The sequence below is a fragment of the Trifolium pratense genome, linkage group LG5 (assembly GCF_020283565.1).
Source record: "Trifolium pratense cultivar HEN17-A07 linkage group LG5, ARS_RC_1.1, whole genome shotgun sequence".
Lineage (NCBI taxonomy): Eukaryota > Viridiplantae > Streptophyta > Magnoliopsida > Fabales > Fabaceae > Trifolium > Trifolium pratense.
This window is the reverse complement of record NC_060063.1, coordinates 49,361,748-49,386,059: the sequence shown is the minus strand read 5'-3', so window position 1 is coordinate 49,386,059 and position 24,312 is coordinate 49,361,748. Positions and strand designations below refer to the sequence as shown.

Sequence of the window (24,312 nt, the reverse complement as noted above, 5' to 3'; positions counted from 1 at the left end):
AACGCGTGTGAGTAAAAACAAATTAGAAGTTAAATAAATGAAAGTATTGCTAATTCTAATTTGACTTTCATAATCAAAAGTAAACATTTAAATTAAATAAATGAAATTAGTAGCTAACTTACCAAGACACATTCTCCAGTTGCAAATCTTTGGCCAACAATCTTCTCCCATTTATAATGACCATCATTGACATTAGGTTGATGAGAATTTACAGCACCATCACCACCAGCTTTCTTAGCATCACCATCAGCTTTATTACCATCACCATCAGCTTTCTTAGCATCTTCTTCCATTTTCAAAAAAGCAGCACTTATTTCCAACCACTCAGTAGGGACGTAGCACCTTTCACCTTCATGCTCAGTAACAAGATGATAATATGATGGGACCACAATCAGGTTAGGATTCTGAAGCCTCATCTGATGATAGTCAATTGGATGACGTGTTCCCAAGTATCGAATGTCATCTCCATTGTTATCAACAAATCGCATGTTAAATTGGTTGCACTCGGGTTTATACGTAAATATGACATTCTGTGGTCTTTTGAAACCACATGCTGTTGCTAGTGTACGTCCATTCTGGAAGGAATTAGACTTCTTCAGGGTTGAAGTAGCAAAGTTCCAAAAATTGTGTGCAGGATCCTTAACACAAGCATCAGGATCTGCACATATCTTTTGCTTCCAATTCTGCAGAAATTCACTTGGAATTTCAATGGCATCCTGAGTTTAAAATTGTAAATACAACCACTCAGTAACATTTTAATCACAATGTAGTAATAATTAGGTTTTAATATAGATAATAATCAGCATATACAAAATAATTACCCGGTTTGGATAGATAACAGATTGAAATACAGTGGAAGGCCTCGACGAACTGCCTTCACCAGCTTTGTTACAATTTGTTGGAATTTTAACAAAAGAAATGGTCAATGATGAACATAAATAGTTAAACTACTTAATAAGATCCATAGGGCTTAGATCTAAAATTCCAATTCCAACTTTGTTAAACATAGATCTAAAATTAGAAGTTTGTTAAACTAGTTAATAAGATCTATATGGCATAAAAAGGTGCAAACTCATCAACAAGAAACAAAAAGGTCATGCATGTGTTAGATTTTCAAAGAGTGGCATTCAATAAGGTGCAAACTCATCAACAAGAGACAAAAACAATGTTTTAACGTTTTTGATATATATTGTTCCAGTACGACATGCATGATAGAATCATCTACCTTATTTAATCCAATGTGGTCCCGAAAAATTGCTAAGTACTATATAAAGACTTACCCATTTCGTCTTTGAGCCATAGTTTATCTCTCAAGCAGCGCTGACTAGCTTTTACCCAAAGAGGAAGTGTGAAATTGTGAAAAGGTGAAAAGTGAAACCGGAAACCCTATGTTGCTCTTTGCTGAAGGGTATTTATCATCTTTCAATTACCAATGGACCGGGTTATGGTTTTTTCGAATGGGCCTATGTACATTCTTACAATTGGCCCATGTTATGATTTTAAAACCCCCCATTTGTTTGTAGACACATGATATGATCCCACATACATTAATATAGAATTGTTAACTTATTTGCGGCGTCGGTTGTGTTTTACCGCTTTAGTAGTAAATAAAAATGTAAATTTATTTGGCGCATCGGGTGTATATTATCGCGTTATTAGCAAATAAAATTGTGAACTTATTTGCCGCGTCGGTTGTGTCTAGCTAAGATCATACAAACACATGATGGTAATGCATAAAGAGACTACAATTAAAATTGATTCATAAGTAGTAATTGCAGACAAAATATTGAACAAAATTCACTACTCCAAACTTGTTATAGTCACCCTATCATGTAAAACTAGTTGGCAAGGGTCCAAGACTAGAGATGAACATGCCACGACATACATAGAGGATTTACATGTAAATGTAACTTCTTCCTTGAGGACCCTAGAGGATTTTGTAACGAAAAAAAAAATACAACTCATAGAATCATTAATGCAAATTGTCTTCCATAGGTGGAAGAGTGTTCCAATATGCTTGGACTTGTTGTTCTAGATAAATTCGGCGGTCATTGTGTTGTCCGCGTAGTAGAATAATTGATGTCCACATCCTGACAACATCTTCATTAATATTTGTACTAAGATTTGTATGAAATCCATGTTCCATCTCTAACCAGTCTAATACCCATATTGATGAAGTGTCCCTGTAAAATGTGGTTAAATTGGTTAACATAAGACATTCCTTAAGCAAATAATATGACTTAATAAATTTAGATTTTTATAATTACTAACCTTTCACAATTGTTAGGCAATCCTCTTGGTTCTTTAATTTCCCAATTACCAAAATCTTTTGATCCATTTAGGAATTTTGTTGGATACTTATCAATTAAAACTAATTCGCCAATTACCTTACACTTTAAAAGTTTGAAACAAATGAGTCCCAATTATTGATATTTGGTCTAAGTAAGTTTGATTCAAAATTTGAAATTTACTTACCATTTTCGATATTGTTTCTCTTCTTGTTGATATACTCTCAGGTTGTATAAATGAATCTAGATGATATACAACTTTATCTTTAATAGAAATGACCATAAGAAACCAGTGTCCACCTTCATCCTTTAAGGGAACATAGATCTAATAATTTCAAATAACATACTTATTAGTTAGGGATTAGTTAGATATTATAAAGTAATTATTGATTAATTGAATCTAGGTACTATGTACTATAAATTAAAAAGGACTCACATATTTTAGAGTTGTAAATGGACTCATAAAATTTGTATATGTTGTTGCCAAACTTTCTAAATTATGACCATCTTTTACATTTACCTGTAAAAAATAGCGATTAGTAAACTTTAATCTTATAATAGCAAACAAACAATTATAAAGTGCATCGTACCGCAAAAGTTGGAGGCAATGACCAGACTGCTTTGTTAACTTCATTATATTGAGACCAAGTTGTTTTGATGGCCATTAAATTAAATATTTGATCTTGAATAACCTCATTAGGGCACATACAATGAAGTTCCATTCTAGAAACTTTAAAATCTCCTACTTGAATCATCACTTCCCTGCATTGTAGGCCAAAATTACAGTAATTAAAAGTAGCAGTTAATTTCTTAATGAAATAGTCATGTTTCAATTTTTAGAATATATTGTTTACTTTGGATCAAGGTCTGCATTAAATACATATGCACAAAGTTGGATATCAGGAATTTGAAGGTGCATATCTTTAGTTGGTGTAAATGTACACTTAACCTCCTGTTACAAAGTAAACATGTTAGTTCATATCAATTTTTGAGATAGTCATACAAATAAGTCAACAACTTACTTCAGGGAATTGTATGTTGGTATGTTTTGTAGTAGTTGAACTCTTGGTTGCAGATTTGTTATTTGGGGGTGGTGTACTAATTGTATTCTTTTTGTTCTTTGAATTTTCCATTGCAATTTTAATCTAATGATAGATAAAACTGGGTCAGTACAAAATCATGACAGCAAAAGGTTATTCAAACGTGAAGAATGTGTTAATACCCCCTGTCTTGTTCGACTGCTGGTGTGTTTTGGTGGTACATTTTTCATCTGTTTAACTGGTGTACATATTGTAGAAGTTGTGCATTTCAAATCTGACATATGTTGCTTCTGGGTGTAATAAAAACTATCACTTGGATGGACACTTGGAATTTTAGAAGTCGTATTGCCATAATCATCTTCATCCGAAATATTAAATATAATATTAGATGCTTCAATACCATGGTCATCTTTATTGTATCTTGGTTTCTTACTGCTTGATGCACAACTTCCCTGGTGAGATGAATTAATATTTGCTTGTGGTGAACAACTCTTTGGATGGTTTTTGTTGCCATTTAAATTTGTGCATATTGGTTTGTATTGCTTATGAATGCTGGAACGCAAGTCATCCAAAATGGTACTTAACTGGTGTACCATTTGAGTCAATTCCTATAAAACAGAAAACACCACATTGCCATGTTCATAAGTTATCAGTTTCATAGTTCATCATTAAATCAAAGAGCCACTATAGGTGCACATAGCTATCAGTATACTGACCTGAATCTTGTTTGAAGCTGATTCTACACAGCTAACTAGATCTTCCAATGAAGCATAACTGTGTCCATCTTGAGTATCCACCACCTGCCAATAAAAAATCAATGTATTATTAGCCTTTAAACCAGAAATTTTTTCATTTAAACATTGGGAGAATAACAAAAGTTTTGGATTAACAACTCACATGTTTTTCTGAATCTTTAATCCACACCCATTTTCCTGATCCTTTACTTTTGTCCATGTTCATAGAACTTGCTCTATAGTTGGATTGTTACATATGCTTATTTTAAGAAACTATAACAACATAGTAAATTAATCCGTTGATTATTCTGTGGAGTCTTTTCTTAATCGAAATCTGTCAAAAGAAAAACAAACATGACTGATATATTGGTAAGGTTGTGCTGCTCGATAATGGTTACACATTTTGGTGTTAGTATTTAATGCAAATGGTTGAATAAGCAAATCTAAAATGATGCAATACCAAATGTATATCAGACTCATGTGATTGACTGTCTATTATACCTTGTATATGCAATGGTGGGAATGTGTGATAACAAATGATGAATAAAAACTTACCATTTATGAAATACCAAAGATATATACCCATGTGAACTTCTCAGTCAACTACAAAAGGCTTTATATGCTTAATTTACTACATTTTGTCTTCATTTTTTTAAGTATGTGAGACAAATTCATGTTCTGTCAACTTGTTTGTTGACATAAACCTTCAAAAGGTATACTACTTTTAGGTAGTCATCAATGAACCAATGAATAATATGCTGTAGTGAAACCATTACATTAGTTCATATTTGATAATACTAGTTCTTAAGGAAGTTAATTAAAATTAACTTTTAATTTGAATTAATCAAAGACATAAGTGATAATATGGAATTATATTAGTCCTAATTGACATCTAATTTGACTTGCGTAGTCTAAATTAAGGATTTTAGATCGATATTCGTCGTAATAACGTATAATATGACCTTATGAATTATATTAGTCCTAATCGACATCTAATTTGACTTGCGTTTTATAAATTAAGGATTTTAGATCGATATTAGTCCTAATCGACATCTAATTTGACTTCGGTAGTCTAAATTAAGGATTTTAGATCGATATTCGTCGTAATAACGTATAATATGACCTTATGAATTATATTAGTCCTAATTGACATCTAATTTGACTTGCGTAGTCTAAATTAAGGATTTTAGATCGATATTAGTCCTAATCGACATCTAATTTGACTTCGGTAGTCTAAATTAAGGATTTTAGATCGATATTCGTCGTAATAACGTATAATATGACCTTATGAACTATATTAGTCCTAATCGACATCTAATTTGACTTCGGTAGTCTAAATTAAGGATTTTAGATCGATATTCGTCGTAATAACGTATAATATGACCTTATGAATTATATTAGTCCTAATTGACATCTAATTTGACTTGCGTAGTCTAAATTAAGGATTTTAGATCGATATTAGTCCTAATCGACATCTAATTTGACTTCGGTAGTCTAAATTAAGGATTTTAGATCGATATTCGTCGTAATAACGTATAATATGACCTTATGAATTATATTAGTCCTAATCGACATCTAATTTGACTTGCGTTTTATAAATTAAGGATTTTAGATCGATATTAGTCCTAATCGACATCTAATTTGACTTCGGTAGTCTAAATTAAGGATTTTAGATCGATATTCGTCGTAATAACGTATAATATGACCTTATGAATTATATTAGTCCTAATTGACATCTAATTTGACTTACATTACTTGATTGTTCATACAATTCCTTATTATGCCCTATAGATCTTATTATATAGCTTAACAAACTTGTAATTTTAGATTTATGTTCCATATGAAGACATTTGCGGCCGATGGTTCCTTATGATTGCTTCAATCGAAGATAAGGTCATTCATCACATTGAACCATATTTTGAAGATGCTGACGTGCATCCAAGACAACATGATATTACAAAAGTGGTAATGGTCGTTTCACTATAGTCTAGTAAATTACTCTTTGTTTTATACACTATGTAACTTTGTGCTTTGAATATAATTGAAGTGGGAGGCTATCACTCAAATGGCTCAATCTCCTACATTCCCTGCCCATTTTGTTGCTGAGACACTCAATGACAGCAGCTGGACTATTGCTGATCCAATAGGCCATTTGGGAGCTGGGTTTTGGTATGTGCTTTATCATGATAATTATATTTATACAACACAACACATGGACACATTTGATGTACTTATACTGTTAATTATTACAGCCAACATTCAGGTGTGTATGTGTTAGATTGGATGGATAAAGATTTTCCGTTCAAAAGTAGCGATTTTGGTGGGGTGAGTACTTACTAACAAATTGTTAAATTTGTAGACAAATGTAAGTAGTAATTAAAATTTAACTATAAGTTCATGTGTTACAGGTCAAAGAGGATGACTTGAGGATGAATTTGACAATGAAACTTATTCTAGGGGAGCACAATGAACTCAAATCCAGTGTTGAAGAAAATTCTGCTAAGGCTTGGAGCACTAAACGTTTTGCTTAACAAGGAAGAAGTGCTAGTTGTCTTTTGTCTACATTTTGAGATTAACTATGGCCTGTCACATTATCTATTTTGTTTAACATGAAAGAAGTGATAGATGCCTTTTGTATTTTGATAGTTGCTCATGATGTCATTTTGAACTAAACATCAATTAGGTGTGCTTTGATTATGGCAAGTTTATCATTTAGTCTTAATTAGTTATGTATTGTTTGAACCACTACTATGTTTGGACTATGTTGGTCTTATGAATCAATTTTAATTGTAGTCTCTTTATGCATTACCATCATGTGTTGTGTTTGTATGATATTAGCTAAAATTCATACTTTCCTATTTTATGAGGTAAAAAACTTTGTAGTAATCATAAGTTTACATTTTTGTTTACTACTATGTAAGTAAGCATGAAGCTATGAAGATAGTATGATTATGAGGTAATATCTGAAGTTTCAAATTATGTAAGTAAGCATGAAGCTATGAAGATAGTATGATTATGAAAGGTACAATGAACCTCGATGAACAGAAAGTAAATCATGCAAATCTTGTGAAACTAATTGGTGTCTCTTCAGGATATGATGGTGTAAATCACTTCATTGTGTATGAATATGATGAAAACGAATCTCTTTATAACGGATTGTTCTGAGTTTTTCATTCTTAGTTGGAATCAGAGGTTAAGAATGGTCTTTTTTTTCGAAACAAGACATACACAAAGAAAGCAAAACATAACAATATTTTTTTAGAAACAAGACATACACAAAGAAAGAAAAACAGGATGCAAGAAACCTGCAACCACCAAATCAAGTAACATTCTTCTTGACTCAAACTTGGAACAAGGCATAACCATTAGATTAGCACAACTTGAATATAGTACACTGTGCAATATAGTACACTAACACAATCAGTACCATCCAGCTACTACATAGCAGAAACATAAAAGATGAAAAATAGATTCTACAGCACAAACAGCTAATTAACCTAATTACTAACCAAAGGAAATTCTAAGCACCAGTAAATAACATAGCAACACCATTCAAGTTCCAACTAGCTTAATTACAAAACAAAGGAAATAATAACTCCCAAATAGAAATCCCCCACATCCTAACTATATCAGCTTCGTCTCCAACTCCAGCAGCCACCAGCAAATGTCAAAATCACATCTTCAAGGAGACACCTTCAATACAACGGTGGATTTTGCACCGTCGTTGTAGAAAAATATTTTCTTAATTCCTTTTTTGATTTGGTTCTTTAAAAAATCAACCCATCCACCAGCTATTAAAAATTGATTACCCATATGTTGCACTTCCCAAGTATAACATTCATTTGTCTCAGACACGGAAACCTCAAGCTCATAGTCTACTGAGCCGTGGTAAATGATATCTACCACATCGTCAGGTATCATCTACATCAATAAATGTATGGAATCAATAACTTCAATTAGTCACAATATAGATTAAAAATGAATAAAATAAATAGGTAGAATGTATTTGAAGTAGGTATATACCAAAAGTTTCCCTTCTGTTGACATCTCTTCAGAAATTTCCAAAACCCACATTGGATCATAACCCCAATGACCATCATATTTAGCTGGATCGTTTGTATCTATTTTTCCTAGGTAATGTCCTAATACTTTCATCTCAAACTTGGAATCATCAACTAACTTTAGAATAATTATACCAAAAAGTGTTAGCTGGTACATAAATCTAAGTTTTGTTTGGTTAAACACTAGGTGTGGTTTGTTGCCTTTCTTTACAAAAGCAATAAACTTGTTCCCTTTTTCATCTTTGATTACTACAGTTTCCCCAATATGGGGAGCATATCTTTGATACCAACAAGTAGAAAAATAGATTTTGTCCTGTCAAAAACAGTAGGAATTTAGATTAATTCTTAAATTTATAAGTAACCAACTATAAACTACTATTTTGTAGCATTACCTTCCCCTCATAAAATTCAGCTTCAAAATCCTCCCTATTTGTGAAAGATGCTACAATTAAGAACAAGGTTAAATGTGATGAATGAAGAAGCTACTGTCATATGTGCCCTTAATGAAGAAGAAACAATTAGGCATGTAAAATTCAATTTCAAATAAACCAAAAATTGATTCCTACAACATGTTCTTACAAATCAACCCCATTTGAGTCATTTTACTTGCAGCAATATAACTTAACATTGGCTTGTATGCCTTCTAAGTTTTTATGAATGAACTATGACTAAGACAAAGACAATTCATAAGGTAGTACAATATTTAGTTCTAAAGTCCATAAACATCAAGTTGAACAGACAAGAACATGCAAGTTATATTGCAAAATTAGTCATTAACATATTCAAATTACTATTCATACCTACTGTGGTGAAAACTGTAGACCACATTTAGAATTCATGAAACAAATTTTACTACAAACTACATCATGAAAGAAAACAAAATCCGATAAAAGAGTAGCTTTCAATTAAAACTTTCCAGCATGTCTTATCTTCTTCAAGGCATAGTAAAGTTCTTCTGCTTTGAATTCCATCTTTCTCTACCGTAAAATTGAATGCAATAATTGTAAATGACAAACATAACATGAAAAGGAAAGAAAATAAAAGATGCAGGTATCATAACTCACCCATTTTTCATCAATTGGTAAACGCTTAGGAGCTTGTAGTGAAACACGTGATGATGCGTTCATGTTGGATTTGCTAGGTTTTCTTTAAAATTCACCTTCCGATGAGAAATAATGAAATAAGAGAATTATCAACTCCAAAAATTAGGGTTTCTGCAACAGTGGTTTCGTCGAAGGGAAAGAAGAGAAATAGTGGTTTCTGCAAATGAAAGAAAAATCAGACATTTCAAAGGATGAGATGAATGTTATCGGCGGTGAGTTGTCGGCGACGGTGGTGAAGGAAGAAGCTCGTCGAAGGGAAAGAAGCTCGTCGAAGGGAAAGAAGAGAAAGAAGCGAAAAACATGTTTCTACAAATGAAGAAATTGAAAATCATATCAAGGGTAAAAACGTAATCACGCAATATCCATTTAAAAAATGATTTTCGTGGGTCCCACACTCCTAAAAATGATGAAACTGGTTATAGAAGGTAAAATGGAGTGGTGCACCCATACACCTTTAAAATTGGGGTGTATAATAGGTCCTCCCATATATATATATATATATATATATATATATATATATATATATATATATATATATTATTTCCATAAAATTTTTCTCACCTAGGAGGATTTTTTTCCATATTAAAAATAGTAATTTTGGTCACCGTGAGTTTAGCTCAGTTGGTGGAAATATCACATATATTTGGCAGGAGCTGGGGTTCGACCCATGACATTCCACTTATTCATTTTTAAGGTGAAATTTCAATCCACTAAACTACTGGACAGAAAAAATAATAATTTTGTGATGTAAAAATTAATGTTTAAATGTTGAGGAATCAAACACACAATTCATAGGTTGTTATGCTTTTAATATTTCGTGTTTTAGAGAAAAATTAGCTAGTGAAAAGTTTAGATGACATCTATAAAAATGTGATAATGTTGCACAGTTGCAGCATAATGGGATGAATTTTTGGAGGTAATGTATTTTTTCCCGATTATTTAAAGTCGTATTTTTTTTTTTTTGTCAAATAGTCTAATAGTTAAAAATTTTACCCTTGAGACAGATAAGTGAGATGACCAAGGTTCAAACTTCAGCCCTGCATCTATAATGTAATGTCCCTACCAACTGAACTAAACTAACAGAACAAACCATACTTATTTTAATTGGCAGGTAAAAACATCGCATAAGTTATAGGCTAATTTGAATTTAACAATTAACATTGTGGTGCTTGTAACAAAATATAAAATAAAGTATATCCAACTATGATTACAGAACGAAAACTGTTGCTATAAAAAAAACAAAAACGAAAACCATGTGTAAGGTGATGTATCGTGATTCATGTGTCCAACATTAAGGTGTGAGGACACTTCTGACTTCCCCATGTTAGTTGGTTTGTCCCTTCTCACTTTCTCAATCAGAAAACTGTCCCAGAATCACTGCTTTTACAAGAATAATAAAATTTACTAATCGTGGAGATGAAGACTTTCAAGTGTTAGTGTGTTACTAAATGTATTACTACCATTAAAAATCCACAAAAAATCGAGGCTCAAACAAAAATGCACAATTAAAAATCATACAAAAAAAAAATTCATTCTTCATGAGTAACTTGAAACTAAATTATTCAAGGAGTCAGTACAAATACAAATACAACATATGAATAAAAATACAGGCACTGACTCAATCATATGGACGGAAAAGCACATCTTTGTAGCATCCACGCAAACTGAAATAAATGAAAACAATGATGATATAATATATGATAAAATTATGAACCTTGGTACTCAAGCTTTAACCTTCTGATTAGGCTCGAAGACATTCTTAATCAGTGATTCCTTAATAGACAACAGTTCTGGAAATTCTTTCTTCAATTTATCGGCGTCAAGTTCATTGTTACTTCTTGGAGCAACAATCACCTTCGCCTGTTCCTCAAGAGTGAAGTTTTTCCAGGAAAAGTTGGAATCGATATAGTCTTTGTACATTTGTAAGATTTCGTTGTGGCTAACAACTCCAGGATTTGTGAAGTTCCATATTCCAGTGAGGTTTCTCTTTGCCATCTCTATTGAGATTGGAAGAAGTTCATCTAAAATGGTCATCGAATTTGGAATATCGACAACCTTCTCATATCGAGTGATCTTTGTGATGAAATTGCGAGGGTTGGTTAAATCAGATGAAATTGGCATCCTCACTCTCAATGTACATACATTGTCATAGTTCCTCAGCAGATCCTCTACCTATGTTACACCAAAAACGGAAACAGGGTAAATACATATCTCAAAGCCTAATTATAAAATTCCACTTTGTTTACTTTTATTAAAGAATTTCTAAAACAAAAATAAAATTATTAATACAAAAAAATACAAAATGGGTGATACTAGATCTAATCGAAGTGAATTCGAGTTGCTCTTTACTTCCGAGCTTTAGATCTAATCAATGTGAATTCAAAATCACGCGAAAGTCTTCAACATAATATCTAAAAACTCTGATCACATGCTTAAGAGACACAAACATAACATTCCACCTAGTATTAGCATATAAAAACATGCTAACCAACATCAATACATCAAACAAATCAAAATCTATGAAGGACAAATGCTGACATGTCGACACCAGTAATAATTTAAAAAAAAAATGACATAATTCAACGTAATTCATATGTGTATGTGTGTCCAACATCGGGACACGCCTAACCGATTAGTGTTTGTGCTTCATGGTATAGTGCTCCTATACTACTATACACATCTGAAATGTCTATATTATTATTAATTGTGAATAATTAATAATAAAAAAAAACTGTTTATATTTTAAAATTATTATAAGACAGATCTAAGGTAAACAAAAAGAAAATGAGAATGACATATAAACAGATCAATCTCAACAAACAATTCAACAAATCAGCATTCTCATTTTGAATAAAAAATGCTAAGCTCATTCCACATCAGGATCCTAAAAAAAAAAAACAAGTTAATTATTATGAATAAAAACATCTAATTATACAAAAAAAACAACCTTAAACATTAAAAATCTAAAGACAATAATAAAACAGTAACATACCATAGCCTTAGTCTTAGAGTAAAACGATCCAATGAAATTAGGAACATCTTGTTCCTTAAAACCAATACCAGATCCAAGAGTATGTTGAGAATCATACTCAAAAATACAACCAGTAGCAAAATTAATAACAATAATTCCACGTTGACGACAAACATCAGCAAGAGTAAGAGTTCCAACAACATTAGCACGAATAGTTTCAACTTTATGAGTCTCACACCAATCAACGTTAGGTCTACCAGTAACACCAGCAGCGTTAAAGACATGAGTAGGTTTAATTTCGGCTATGTCAGATTCCAAAGAGGATCGGTTTTCGAGTCGACCCGATCCGTATTCGAATTGGATACCTTGAGCACGACAGAGTGTTCCTAAGAGTCCGCCAATCCATCCGGTGCGACCGTATATAAGGAACTTGAGGGGTTTGTCTTCGGAGTTAGTTGGGAATCCCATGATATGTGGAGTGAGAGGAGCGAGAGGAATGGAAATGGTGTTTGCTAGATCTGTGCCTCTGCTCTCTCTCTCTCTCGATTGTTTTGGGTTTTCTGTGGGATGAGAAAAGTTTCTATATAACGTACGTACACGGAGACTTAATTGATGGATGGATGGTGCCACACATTTTTTATTGTATTTATTTTTGACAGTGATGATGATGGTGCCACACATGATATTCCTTTTTTATTTTTTTTTTATTTCTTTTATAAGTTGCTGCTTGGTTAGTGCACATTATATAGGACACATTTTATTTTTTTGATTAATATATATATATATATATATTATGGACCATTTTCTTTAAGATATTTTGTTGTTTAAAAAATGTTTGTTGGTTCAGTGATGATCGACGCTGAACTTGGTAGAGAGAATCGCAATTCAATTTCCCACAATTGTGATCGCAAAATGACTGAAACCACTTGATGTTAGAACTGACGCTTGAACCCATTTTTTTTTTTTTCAATAAATTGAAATTCAGTAATTAATCTTCGTAGTTATGCAATTATTCATCTTGTGGCCGGATTATTTTTTTGGTTACGATGCTAATCAAAAAAGTGGAAAAAAAAAAAGACAAAAAGAAACAAGGATTAAAAAGGAGATAGTCCTAGTTGATAAACTATAAAGAATAAAAATGAGAGAAAATCAACTCTTAGATTAAGAAAAACATGAGGGTAAAACAATTTCTTTGAAAAAGTGAGAAAATCAACTTCTATTTTTCTCTTCTCTTTTTTTATCAAAATATTGAACTCTGTCTTTAAAATTTACCCCAAAAAAAAAGTTAGTCTTTAAAATGGAAATTCTCGCAATCACCTTATTTACTTTCAATTTTTGAATAATAATATAGAAAGTACTAAGATAATATTGTAATACTAACAAACAACTAATATTGCTTATAAAAAAAATATAAAACATTAATTCAAACCCTAATTTCTTCGTAATATTCCCCAAATCATGTACACGCGAGTGTTGCTTATAAAAAAAAATGTACACGCGAGTGGGGCCACAATTGATAGTTCAAACTCAACCATTATGCATGTAACTCTTTTGAAGATGACCTCTTGTCTTCGACTCACCAACATTAAAAATCGATAATAATATTAAAGGCAATGGTCTTTTGTCTTATTTCCTTAGAAATCGATAATAGCACAAAAGGGGAGTGGATTCTCTCTGTTTGAATTTTTTCAATTTTTCTCAATTGTCACATATCCACCATTAATTATGAGAGAGAAAAAATCCTTGGTCAATGGCGGCAGTGGCAGTTCCGTCATGCCTCCTTGATGGCGCAGATGTGGGTTCCACCATCATTGGGGACCTGCAACGCGTCGGTTTTTGTCCCAAAATAGAGGTATTACGGATTTTTTTCAAAACAGGGGTATTACGGAAAAGAGGGAAAAAAATAGGGGTATCGGGAAAAAAAATCCTTTTGTTTTCTCTCATTGAAGCTATTTCTCCAATTGTCTTCGAATTTTGCATTCCTATCATTGAGAACTAATAACATTCCTTACAACGTCATATAACTTAAATCCTCACCCAACCTCTTCAGCTCTCTTTCTCTCATCCTCAACTCTTCTGCAATCAACAACACAAATTAATTATAAATCTAAGCAACTCTTTCAGTTTCATGGACCAAAACAAAGAGAAGTAAATAATTTAGAAACTCTTAAAACTTCGAATCTAAAAAAATACAAACCCTAATTTCTTATTGTTTTCATTAAGTTTTTATTTTTTAAGTAATAGATTTTGTATAATTTTTTGATGTGAAATTAATTACTAGAGTACTTTTGTTTAGGAGTGTCAACAGAGTGGGGGATTAAACGGGGAGTTCTTCTTCTTCCTCACTTCTTTCCCAACTATATAAACTAATTATCATTTTCATTTCTCATTTTGAGAAAAATATTTTAGAATGGATAAAAAATGATCGAAGACAAAAACTTATTTATGGCCGTACTAAAATAAATATTTATTAAAGTATTAAATTGAGAAATGTTTGACGAATACTAATTTAAGAAATTGAAACAAGAAAGCAAGTTACAAAGACATAACTCAATTTGGGGTTTATTTCTTAAAATCTACCTTACACTTGCTCTCAACGTGCTACCACATGGCATGATCTTTGTTAGCCATTTTGATTGTCGGTGATGTTTTACCAAAACGTCAACGTGTTTCAAGTTTCAACTTTCGTAGGACAATCTCCTTTTTATTCACCGTTGCAAATCTTTAGTACTCCTCCGTCTTTAGGAGTGCTAGTAACACACTCTTTAACAAACACACTCCAACACACTCTCTTTTATTGGTTGAAATTTATATGGATCCCATAAAAGTTATATGGGTCCACATTTTTTTATGGGACCCATGTGAATTTCAACCAATAAAAAATATGTGTTGGAGTGTGTTTGTTAAAGAATGTGTCGCTAGCATTATTCATACCTTTATTACTACTTTTTCAAACATAACCCTACTTTGCATTGAAATATGTAAAATTAATTACAAATATATATTTTCACAAATAACAATATAGTAATTGTAATACTCAAAAAAATACATATTTATTACACTACCCATTTTTCTTAATAAGCATGAAAAATTACAAAGAAAACTTATATAAAGAGTGAGACGGAGTAACATGTTACTTTACTATTGTCCGAAAATTATAGGCAACGGACAGGGTTGTTTACCTTTTAGCATTGCAACTTGGGCCGTACCGCAGGCCTGGTTGTGTCACGAATCATCCAGATGGAGACGGGGCACTCAAATTTTGAGTTCATACCTCAGGCATCTTCTTTTTCTAGAGGGAAACAAAAGAAGCTAAAAATATTGTGATTCTCGTGCGCACTATCAACTTTTATTACTATTTTTTTCTTAATTTGAGAATTGTTTTCATCTTTGATTACAGAGTACCCAAGAGTAGATGATGCGGATCTCTTTTATCTTAATCAAGATTCTGTATTCGATCCCGATTTGGACATTCAACAGTGTTAAAATTTTTATAGAGTGTTTGTCATTCATTTGAGTCCCACAAGGATCAATGAATTAGTATTTACAGTTGCGCACAAAGAATATCCGATTTACACCAACAGAGTAACACACAAGGAAAAGAAAAGGATCTGGTTCTCATGTGGTTACCTAACCTATAACATTTTATTTGTACCATTCGAAAGTTTTTGCTAGTGAATAAAAAATTGCTAGCTGCTAGCTAGTGTTGATTTATCATTAATTAAAATATGGGTCTTGTTAACATGTGCATATAGGGCACATGATAAGGTATTTTAATATAAAAATTTAACATTTAATGATACAAGACATTTAATGTTTGAAAAGTTAAAATGCACAAATTCTAAAGCATTATTTCTATTTTTATTACCTTAACATGTGCCATATATGCACATGTTAACATTCTCCTAAAATATATACAATAAAAATAAATTAATTTAATTTAAGTGGTAAAGATAAATGGCCACAAGTTCAATCACTAACTCTAGATTTCGTAAATAAAATGACGATAGAAATTTCGTACTTTTTTCTGGTACACATCAAGAATTTTAGGGGCCTAATTTTTAAAATTAATATACATATATTATATAATAATAATAATAATAATAATAATAATATAAATAAAATAAATTGCATAAAAAAAAAATACTTTATGTGTGAATGAGGCGGGTGGGTACTAAGGTACCTGCACCTATATCTGCTCATTTTTGCGGATAATTATTTATATTCGTGCTCGTACCCAAAATGTTGATTTTTATCTATCCATTATGAGTATTTTTTACGGGTATCCACTAGATATGAGTCAAATTATCATCCCTAAACCAGTTGAGCTATCCATCCCACCACGATATCTGTTTTTATTTTTGAATATACATGCAAAACAATCTAAAATGTGATTTGTTGTCTTCAACGATGATTTTTTTTAATTACAAATTGTTAGTTGTTAGTATATTACAATGTTATGTTAGTTTTTCTTCTTGCCGGAGCTTGAACCTTGGACCTCAAACTTTTTAACCCTTAACTCAACTAGCTTAACCAGTTGAGCTACCCATCCCACCAAAAATATCACATTGAGATCAAAAGTCACCTTTTCGGACATCAAAAGTCATCACTTTTATGGCAAAACACATGAGTTAGGACCAAAGTTACAACAAATGTGAAAATAGAGGGACCAAAAAGTTTGATTTTAAAATAGAGGGACTATTTTTGCGAGTTCTAATAAAATTGGGACCAAAAGTGCAATTAAACCGAAATGTCTTTTTTATTAGTGTGGAGAAGTGAAAAATTGCAAATTTAAACTTAAACTTGTACATATGTCATTGCATCTATCGATTCAATTGTACTTTTAAAATCTAAAAAAAGGATCCGAATTATGCGCAGTTGAGAGAGCACATAGTCACACAATCAATAATTTGTGATTGTCTCATCTTAATTAGATGGTCTAGATTTTAAACTTAGAATTTTATTTTAATTACAAATAAAAAATTCTATTAAGATTTGAACCGTTTGATCAAGATCGGACATGTTGAGATCTATTGAGTGAGTTAATAAATTTACATTGGTTGAAAAATATTGAGTAACATATAAGTGGGATGATCCATAAATCTGATATTTAACATTTTGAGTGAAAATGTGATATTAAAGTCAATTTTATATTTATTCAATGTCCAATATATCAATCAAACCAAGTGAAAGTCACCCCTCATAACACAGCAAGACACTACCAAAATATTTACTGCACACTAATTGCACTGATTTTAACTTCATCTAATCCATTCCTCTGAAAATGACAATTATTTTAAAATAGTTTTTTCTCAAAATTACACTTCTTGTTTTGTAAATAGGCAAAATGAAAATCAAGTATAAACTCTTACACAAAGATGAGAGAGTCAGAGTTTAAATCCTGATCATAATATTCAGCCTAATAATTTTGACATTTTTTTAGGAGATCTATTATTTATGGACAAATTAGTAGTACTAGTTTAAAACAAGTAGAATATATTGGTTAAAACCATATATACCTAAACATAGCTAGCTAGGTTATAATTATATAGGGGTTGGGGACCTTAATCAATCACTAGTCATTCATCCCCTCTTTCTCCCTCTCTCTCTCTTTCTATACTATCTATCTCATTTTCTTTTTCCTTTTTATCACAGCAAAACTTTTGCTAGGGTTTCTGTGATTGAACCTGTATGTATTTACTTCCTTGAGAGTTGAGATAACAAAAGATTCCTTGTTTCCTTCCAAGAATACTATTTATTTTTGTCAGGTACAATTACTTACTTTCAGTACTAACTTTCTATTTATGGAAAATAACAATAGTTTTAATCCACTTATATATTAACCTTTGGTTCATTAACTAGATCTCATCAATATTTTCTGTCTCTATTTCAGTTCATTCATTCAGATCTCATTTATTTATCAGAATGGTGAGAGGAAAAACTCAAATGAAGAGAATTGAAAATGAGTCAAATAGACAAGTAACTTTTTCGAAGAGAAGAAATGGGTTGCTTAAAAAGGCTTTTGAACTTTCAGTTCTTTGTGATGCTGAAGTAGCACTCATCGTTTTCTCTACCACAGGGAAACTCTATGAGTTTTCAAGTACTTCAAGGTATGCAATTTTTATTTTAACCGTATTTTGTACTTTTTTTTGTATGCATTATCCGTACTTAATTATTTGATGTACTATTATTAATTTAAATATTTCAAGAACCCTTTTTATGGAAAAGATTGTTGATATATACACAAACAAATCAATCATATGTCAAAATGAACATCACAGAGAAATTATTATAATTGAAAATTTAATTTGTTGAGAATGAAAGAACTGAAAAATAAAAATAAGTAACTGATCTGGTTAAATATGACATAAGGTCTGCTGCATAATCTAATTAAAAGCTAGTGATACATAAGAAAGTAGTCAAAAATTAACTGATGTGTCTCGTAGCTTAACTGATAATGTCGATATTTTTAAGTTTTATGTTAGATTTAAACTCATGATTTCGTAATGTGTGTAATTTTTAGTGGTATTTATGATTAGAAACAAAAAAGAATTAACTGAAGATAAGTTTAATGGATTGAAAGGCCTCATGATGGTGAGTGAAGTAAGCTGGAAGGAGTAGCTTAGCTAATTAAATGGACTGAGGGTATGTTCAAACACACGTGTCAGATTTTGTTTCAAACGAATTATTTGAAACATTTTCCTATTTTTGTGGATTCAAGAAGTGGAACCATACTTTAGAATAATGATACACTATTTACAAATTTTCCATGAATCCAAATTTCAGTATTTATTGGTGTGACTTATGTGCTCTTTGTAAAAAAAAACTTTGAAATTGTAATAATTAAAATGCACACTTTTTTTTTATTATTATGAGAAGAATTTGTTTGCAGTGTTTGAAATCAAAGAAATCACAAGTGACATCGTGATTTTGTTGAAGCAATATAATTCCCGTCCAAATCACAATAACATTCGTAATTCTGTCCAATTCACCGCAAATTCAAACATATGCTTATGATATTTTTGGTATCACAGTTGGTACGCTAGAAACATAGTGATCTGTCGTAATTTTATAAAAACATAGTGTAGTTTCTGTAAAAACATATGCTTAATATTCCTTCCGTCCCAAAATATAAGAGTTAGTTTAACTAATGCATGTATGTCAATGCACAATTTTGATCACTAATATCTTTAATTCTCTATTAATAAAAATTATAAAAACTTATATTTTGAAAATACTCATCAAAACAAATAAAACAAGATCTTATATGTTAATATTTAGATCTATATATTATTAAAAAATATGATCAAAGCAAAATAAATGAATAGTGTCATTTAGTCAAACTAAACGGACGGAGGGAGTATAATCAACAACCATTTGAGAATCTTTTGATGAACATCAAAATAAGAGCCACTCCTTGATTTACCTGAAGTAACTAGTACTATTAGTAGTATAATAATATGTTTCTCTTTTTTATTAGTAAAAGCATTGTTTCTCTTTCTTCAGCACGAGCATAACCTGTTGGAAAAAGTTATCCTTGTCTGTGTAATTACAGAATTTTTTTTGATTTGCAATGTCTTGTTTTTGTTTCCCTCAGTTAAAATATACTCCATATCCAATCTTGGGATTATGCATTGAAAATATATTGGGGGCTTTTCTTTTCTTTTTGTATCTGGCAATCAATTGTGGAGGTGTGAATAGTACTTACAGAAACCGATCGATGCAATTGTCTTGTGCAATCGATGACTTGAATATCTCTGAACTATTTGTAGTACTTTAAAATCCCGTTGAATGTGTTCATAGCTGTAGATTACGATTGTCTTTCTTAGGAACTTTTTGCATATTAACTTATAATCTGCGGTAGAGAAACTAATATAAGATCGAGTTACAAGCTTTGTTAATTTTTAACCATATATACCAACGATAGAGAAATATAAATCGAGAATCTTGGCCCTTCGATAGGGGCAACTTATAGAAAAATGTCGACTTGGGATTCGGTTGTGGAGGATATTGAGAAAAGATTAATTAACTTGGTTTTGGAGTCAATTATCCAATATTTTTTATGTCCTTTTTGGTGGAAGAGAATAATTCTAAATTCAAAGGAACGTTTTGTGGGGAGGGGTGGCGCACGAGTGAAGAAAATTTGTTGGGTTAAGAGGGCCAATGTGTGTAGGCCAAAGATGAGTGGAGGGTTTTGTGTGAAGGGTTTTGCTATCAAAGTGGAGATGGCGTCTTTTATAAGGAACTTCGTAATGGAAGTATAGTATTGGAATTGTTATAGATTCGGGTGGGGTTTGTTAACGATGGGGCTGTGGATTGGTTTAAGAAAGTGGTGCGGAAAAGATTGGTAGAGGTGACAATACTTTATTATGGCTAGATGCTTGGCATGGTAATATCTCGCGCCATCAATCTTTTTAGAGACTTCGCTTTGTCTTGGCAACAAGAGTGTTTGATTTTTAATATGGAGGAGTGGATTGGCAAATGCTATTAGGTCGCTTGCCAAACAAGGACAGATTTAATACAAAAAGGGTGTTTTATAGGTGTTCAAGAGCCCTGTGTCTGGTGCTCCGATGTTAGGGAGTCGGAAGATCACTTATTTGATAAATGCGTGTTTGCATGCGCAATATGGTAAAAAATTCTTAAGTGGCTCGGTGTTGTTTTGGCGGTCCAAAATTTTAGTTCGCATTCTCGGAGAGATAAGGGATCATTAGGGTTGTTGTTGATTTGGCATAGGACTTTGTAGAATTTGAAAGACTAAGAATAATTACATATATTTTCCACTAAATCACCTTAGCGGCTGAGGTGGTTTACTGAATGATTTACAAACTGGTTGGATTGTATTCTTAAGTACAATAGCTTTTTGTGGTATTGGAATGTTTATTGGGGTGGCATTGAGTTCTTTTTGTATTTTAGAGTGGACTTAGTTTTAGTTCTATTTGTACTTTATCTACTTAGTAGATTCAATATCTCTCTTATACTTTTTTCTATTAAAAAGTAAAAATCTAAAAATTTGTGAAAAATTAGCAAGTATATGAAAGATGGTGTGACCCAACCTCTTAATAATTGAGGTTATCTATCCGACAATCAATATGAATAAGCACATAAGTAGATTTGTTCGTGATACCCATAACTGACTTTTTTTTATAATCCACAACTAATTTGTAACCAACTTTTATTTCATATGCATATGACTTGTTTTAGTTGATTGTTGGATAAATGTCCCCAATCTAGGAATATTGTAGAGAAAAAACCATTTAAAAAAGGTTTATTTAATATAGTTCTTCTTGATCGATGTATGAGTGTGCTTCCATTAATTAATTTAAGCTATTTGTGAAAGAAAAAAAATAAAAGAACCACACAAACAATACTCTATGGGTGCGTTTGATTTGTAAAACAGCAAAAACTAGACAAAACAGAACAGAACAAGATAAGATATGACAAAACTGTATCGGAGAGAGATAAGACGATAATATTTTTATATTTAAAAATGAATATTTTCATATTTTTTATAGTTGTCTTGTGGTTCAGTGAGGGATAAAAATTCTTGTTTTTGTTTTGTCCCTTGCTACCTGATTTGTCTAGTCTCATAACCAGTTTCAAGTAAAAAGGGTACAACAAAAGTTGTCCAGTCCAGTCCCCTGTTTTTCAGCACATAAATTTTTAATGGAATATTGATTATTGATTGAAGATTGAAAAATATTTCAATTTTTTTTTTATAAATAAACAATATTTCAATTTTAAGTAATAGGCTAATATTTAATTGAAGTGGTATATGCACACAAGTTCTTGTTATTTATTCCAATAATTTTTTTGTGAAAGTTCTTGTTATATATATATCATGATTACTTTGTTTTTATAAGCTTGATTTTCTAAAACTTGATGGGCCGTACAATTTTTAGTTAACTTTTTTTATCAAGTAACCTAGAAAATAAATTTTATTATAACAAGGTGCTTCTCATTCTTGTGTGAACTAATAAGAAAATTTTGATGTTTGCTCTTGTCTATGAAAATGCTCCACAGTATAAACAAAACAGTGGAACGCTATCAAAGTAAAGTCAAAGACTTGGCTCTCGGCATCATAGGACTCCAAGAAAATACACAGGTTAGTCCTTCATCATATATCTTCAGTGAAATGGATCCTTCATAAATTAATTAAGTCTTGGTTGGAAAAAATATCTAAAATTTTATCCATTGAAACACGTAATTTGATTTTTTTAATGAAGTGAGATGGGTGAGACACATTTTTCCCCCATTAACTTAGCTCAGTTGATTTTGACCTTTTTGTATTCCAAAAAAATGCACAAAAAACCGCCATTTGTTGGTTGCCTTTCCTTTGTAGTTGTTAGTTAATTTTTTTTTTCCGGTGATTATTGTTATTGTTAGGCTTTCACCTTTGTTTAGGCTTTGAGTACCACTTGTATCCTGTTTTCTTATTAATATAATTTCCCATTAAAAAAATTTAGACTAAGATTAAAACATGTTAAAGTAGATGGCATGATTCTAAGGAAATATAATAGAAGTATGAATTGGTCCATCTGATTGTGTGGGAAATCATATGTGCATTTTTTTAATTAATTATTATTTTTCCTTTTCTTACATGCATGCAGCACCAAAAGGAATGTGATATCAACTCGACAAAGAAGTTGGAGAACTTGGAACTTTCAAAAAGGTTTTCCAAAACCAAATTTCTTTAATTTGGTTTGATTTTGATTGTTAATTATATATTGGTTAGAAAAAAAATGACACATGCATTAATCACTACATTTATTCTCATGTGCTATATTGGAGATTTTCATGTATTGTAGGAAGCTATTGGGAGATGAATTGGATACATGTGCTATTGATGAATTGCAAAAGATTGAAAATCAACTTGAACGCAGCTTAAGCAAAATTAGGGCAAGAAAGGTACCCAATTAGATCAAGTTTGTTGCTAAGTTTTAATCAATGAATAACCAAGACACCTAATATTGAAGAACTTTTGGTGTTGTCTATGCTCAGGATCAACTGTTCAAGGAACAACTTGAAAAGCTAAGAGAAAAGGTAATTAATAATGTTAATTAATATAATGATTGCACGTTTCTTCTTTCATTCAATTGATCTATTTATTTTAGATTGCTTAGTAGATTTGTCATAATTCTTTGCTCCCTTGATTTAGGAAAGGGACTTACTTGAAGAAAATAGACGCTTATGCGAGCAGGTTAGTCTCTTTAATTATGAAACACCGACACAGAGATATGGAACATGACACTAAAATGTGACGTTGATTATAACTATAAGAAATTAATGTAAGTAGAATAATTAAACGTAATATCAATCACGTCTTCAATCAAAAGTGTGGTGAATATTTAATTTTAGATAGTTAAAAGGATAATCATTTCGTTTTTCTCACCTTGATTAAAATCTAATTTCTAACATGATTTCATTGTTGTACAGTATGGAATTGAACAAGATGGTTGTCTAAGTAAACAGCAAGATATCGAACATGTAACGGAGAGTCTGGAAGGCGAGGAGGAGGTGGAGACGGAGTTGTTCATAGGGCGACCTGAGAAACGAATGAATTGAGAGCTGACAATAGCAACATAAGAAGATGCATATAATATGTAAGAAAGCAGAATCTAACATTGAAAGTTAATTGTTGTCAAAAAAAAAAAAAAACATTGAAAGTTAATAATGTCCGTGTATAGGACCATATAAATAGACTTTAATTCACATGTTACGTCAGTGGAAAGTATTCTTACACGAACGGTCAAATAAGAATTGGTTGTTTTTCCACATATACAATTAAAGTGGGGTGTAGTGAGATGATTTGACGGAATACATGATTGGTATTGAATGACACTGTAAAATTAGTGCATCTTCTTTTTCTCATAAATAAACATTTCATTTCATGTTAGAATTTAAGTTAAATGTATGCGTAAAATAACTCTAACCGACAGTGCATAAAAATTTAAAAATTAAACTCTTCATGTCATGTATGTCTAATAAAATGCTAATTTGGGCACAACCCCAAATCAATTTTATATATTTAGGCGCACACACATTATTGAGAAAAAGTTAAAAGATAAATAATTTTGTCACGTCATCTTATATTTATTAATTAATTCTTTTATATTTT

The 24,312-nt window shown here is 31.4% G+C and overlaps 3 protein-coding genes across 7 annotated transcripts; 1 reads left to right on the top strand and 2 right to left on the bottom strand.

Annotated features, from left to right (window-relative positions):
• Nucleotides 1-7,397: 7,397 nt before the first annotated feature.
• On the bottom strand, nucleotides 7,398-9,561 carry LOC123887276. 4 transcript variants are annotated; one of them, XR_006801417.1, is made up of 4 exons: nucleotides 9,188-9,561; nucleotides 8,516-9,100; nucleotides 8,086-8,436; nucleotides 7,398-7,983 (listed from the first exon to the last, which is right to left on the bottom strand). XR_006801417.1 is itself a non-coding variant. In XM_045936562.1 (4 exons), exons 1-4 carry the CDS (start codon nucleotides 9,196-9,198, stop codon nucleotides 7,744-7,746), a joined length of 636 nt encoding a protein of 211 aa, XP_045792518.1. In that variant the 5' UTR covers nucleotides 9,199-9,557; the 3' UTR covers nucleotides 7,398-7,743. The 4 variants fall into 4 exon arrangements, 3 of the variants coding, with proteins under 3 accessions (XP_045792518.1, XP_045792517.1, XP_045792516.1); XM_045936562.1 differs by having other exon boundaries at nucleotides 8,516-8,549; nucleotides 9,188-9,557; XM_045936561.1 differs by having other exon boundaries at nucleotides 8,516-8,565; nucleotides 9,188-9,556.
• A 1,177-nt stretch (nucleotides 9,562-10,738) lies between these two features.
• On the bottom strand, nucleotides 10,739-12,880 carry LOC123887275 (bifunctional dTDP-4-dehydrorhamnose 3,5-epimerase/dTDP-4-dehydrorhamnose reductase). Its single transcript, XM_045936559.1, has 2 exons — nucleotides 12,219-12,880; nucleotides 10,739-11,398 (listed from the first exon to the last, which is right to left on the bottom strand). Exons 1-2 carry the CDS (start codon nucleotides 12,876-12,878, stop codon nucleotides 10,949-10,951), a joined length of 1,110 nt encoding a protein of 369 aa, XP_045792515.1. The 5' UTR covers nucleotides 12,879-12,880; the 3' UTR covers nucleotides 10,739-10,948.
• A 4,848-nt stretch (nucleotides 12,881-17,728) lies between these two features.
• LOC123887274 (agamous-like MADS-box protein AGL14) lies at nucleotides 17,729-24,069 on the top strand. 2 transcript variants are annotated; one of them, XR_006801416.1, is made up of 9 exons: nucleotides 17,749-17,965; nucleotides 18,091-18,307; nucleotides 22,218-22,299; nucleotides 22,805-22,866; nucleotides 23,003-23,102; nucleotides 23,196-23,237; nucleotides 23,353-23,394; nucleotides 23,631-23,817; nucleotides 23,854-24,069. XR_006801416.1 is itself a non-coding variant. In XM_045936558.1 (8 exons), exons 2-8 carry the CDS (start codon nucleotides 18,123-18,125, stop codon nucleotides 23,757-23,759), a joined length of 642 nt encoding a protein of 213 aa, XP_045792514.1. In that variant the 5' UTR covers nucleotides 17,729-17,965; nucleotides 18,091-18,122; the 3' UTR covers nucleotides 23,760-24,069. The 2 variants fall into 2 exon arrangements, 1 of the variants encoding a protein (XP_045792514.1); XM_045936558.1 differs by having other exon boundaries at nucleotides 17,729-17,965; nucleotides 23,631-24,069.
• The last annotated feature ends 243 nt before the right edge of the window (nucleotides 24,070-24,312 follow it).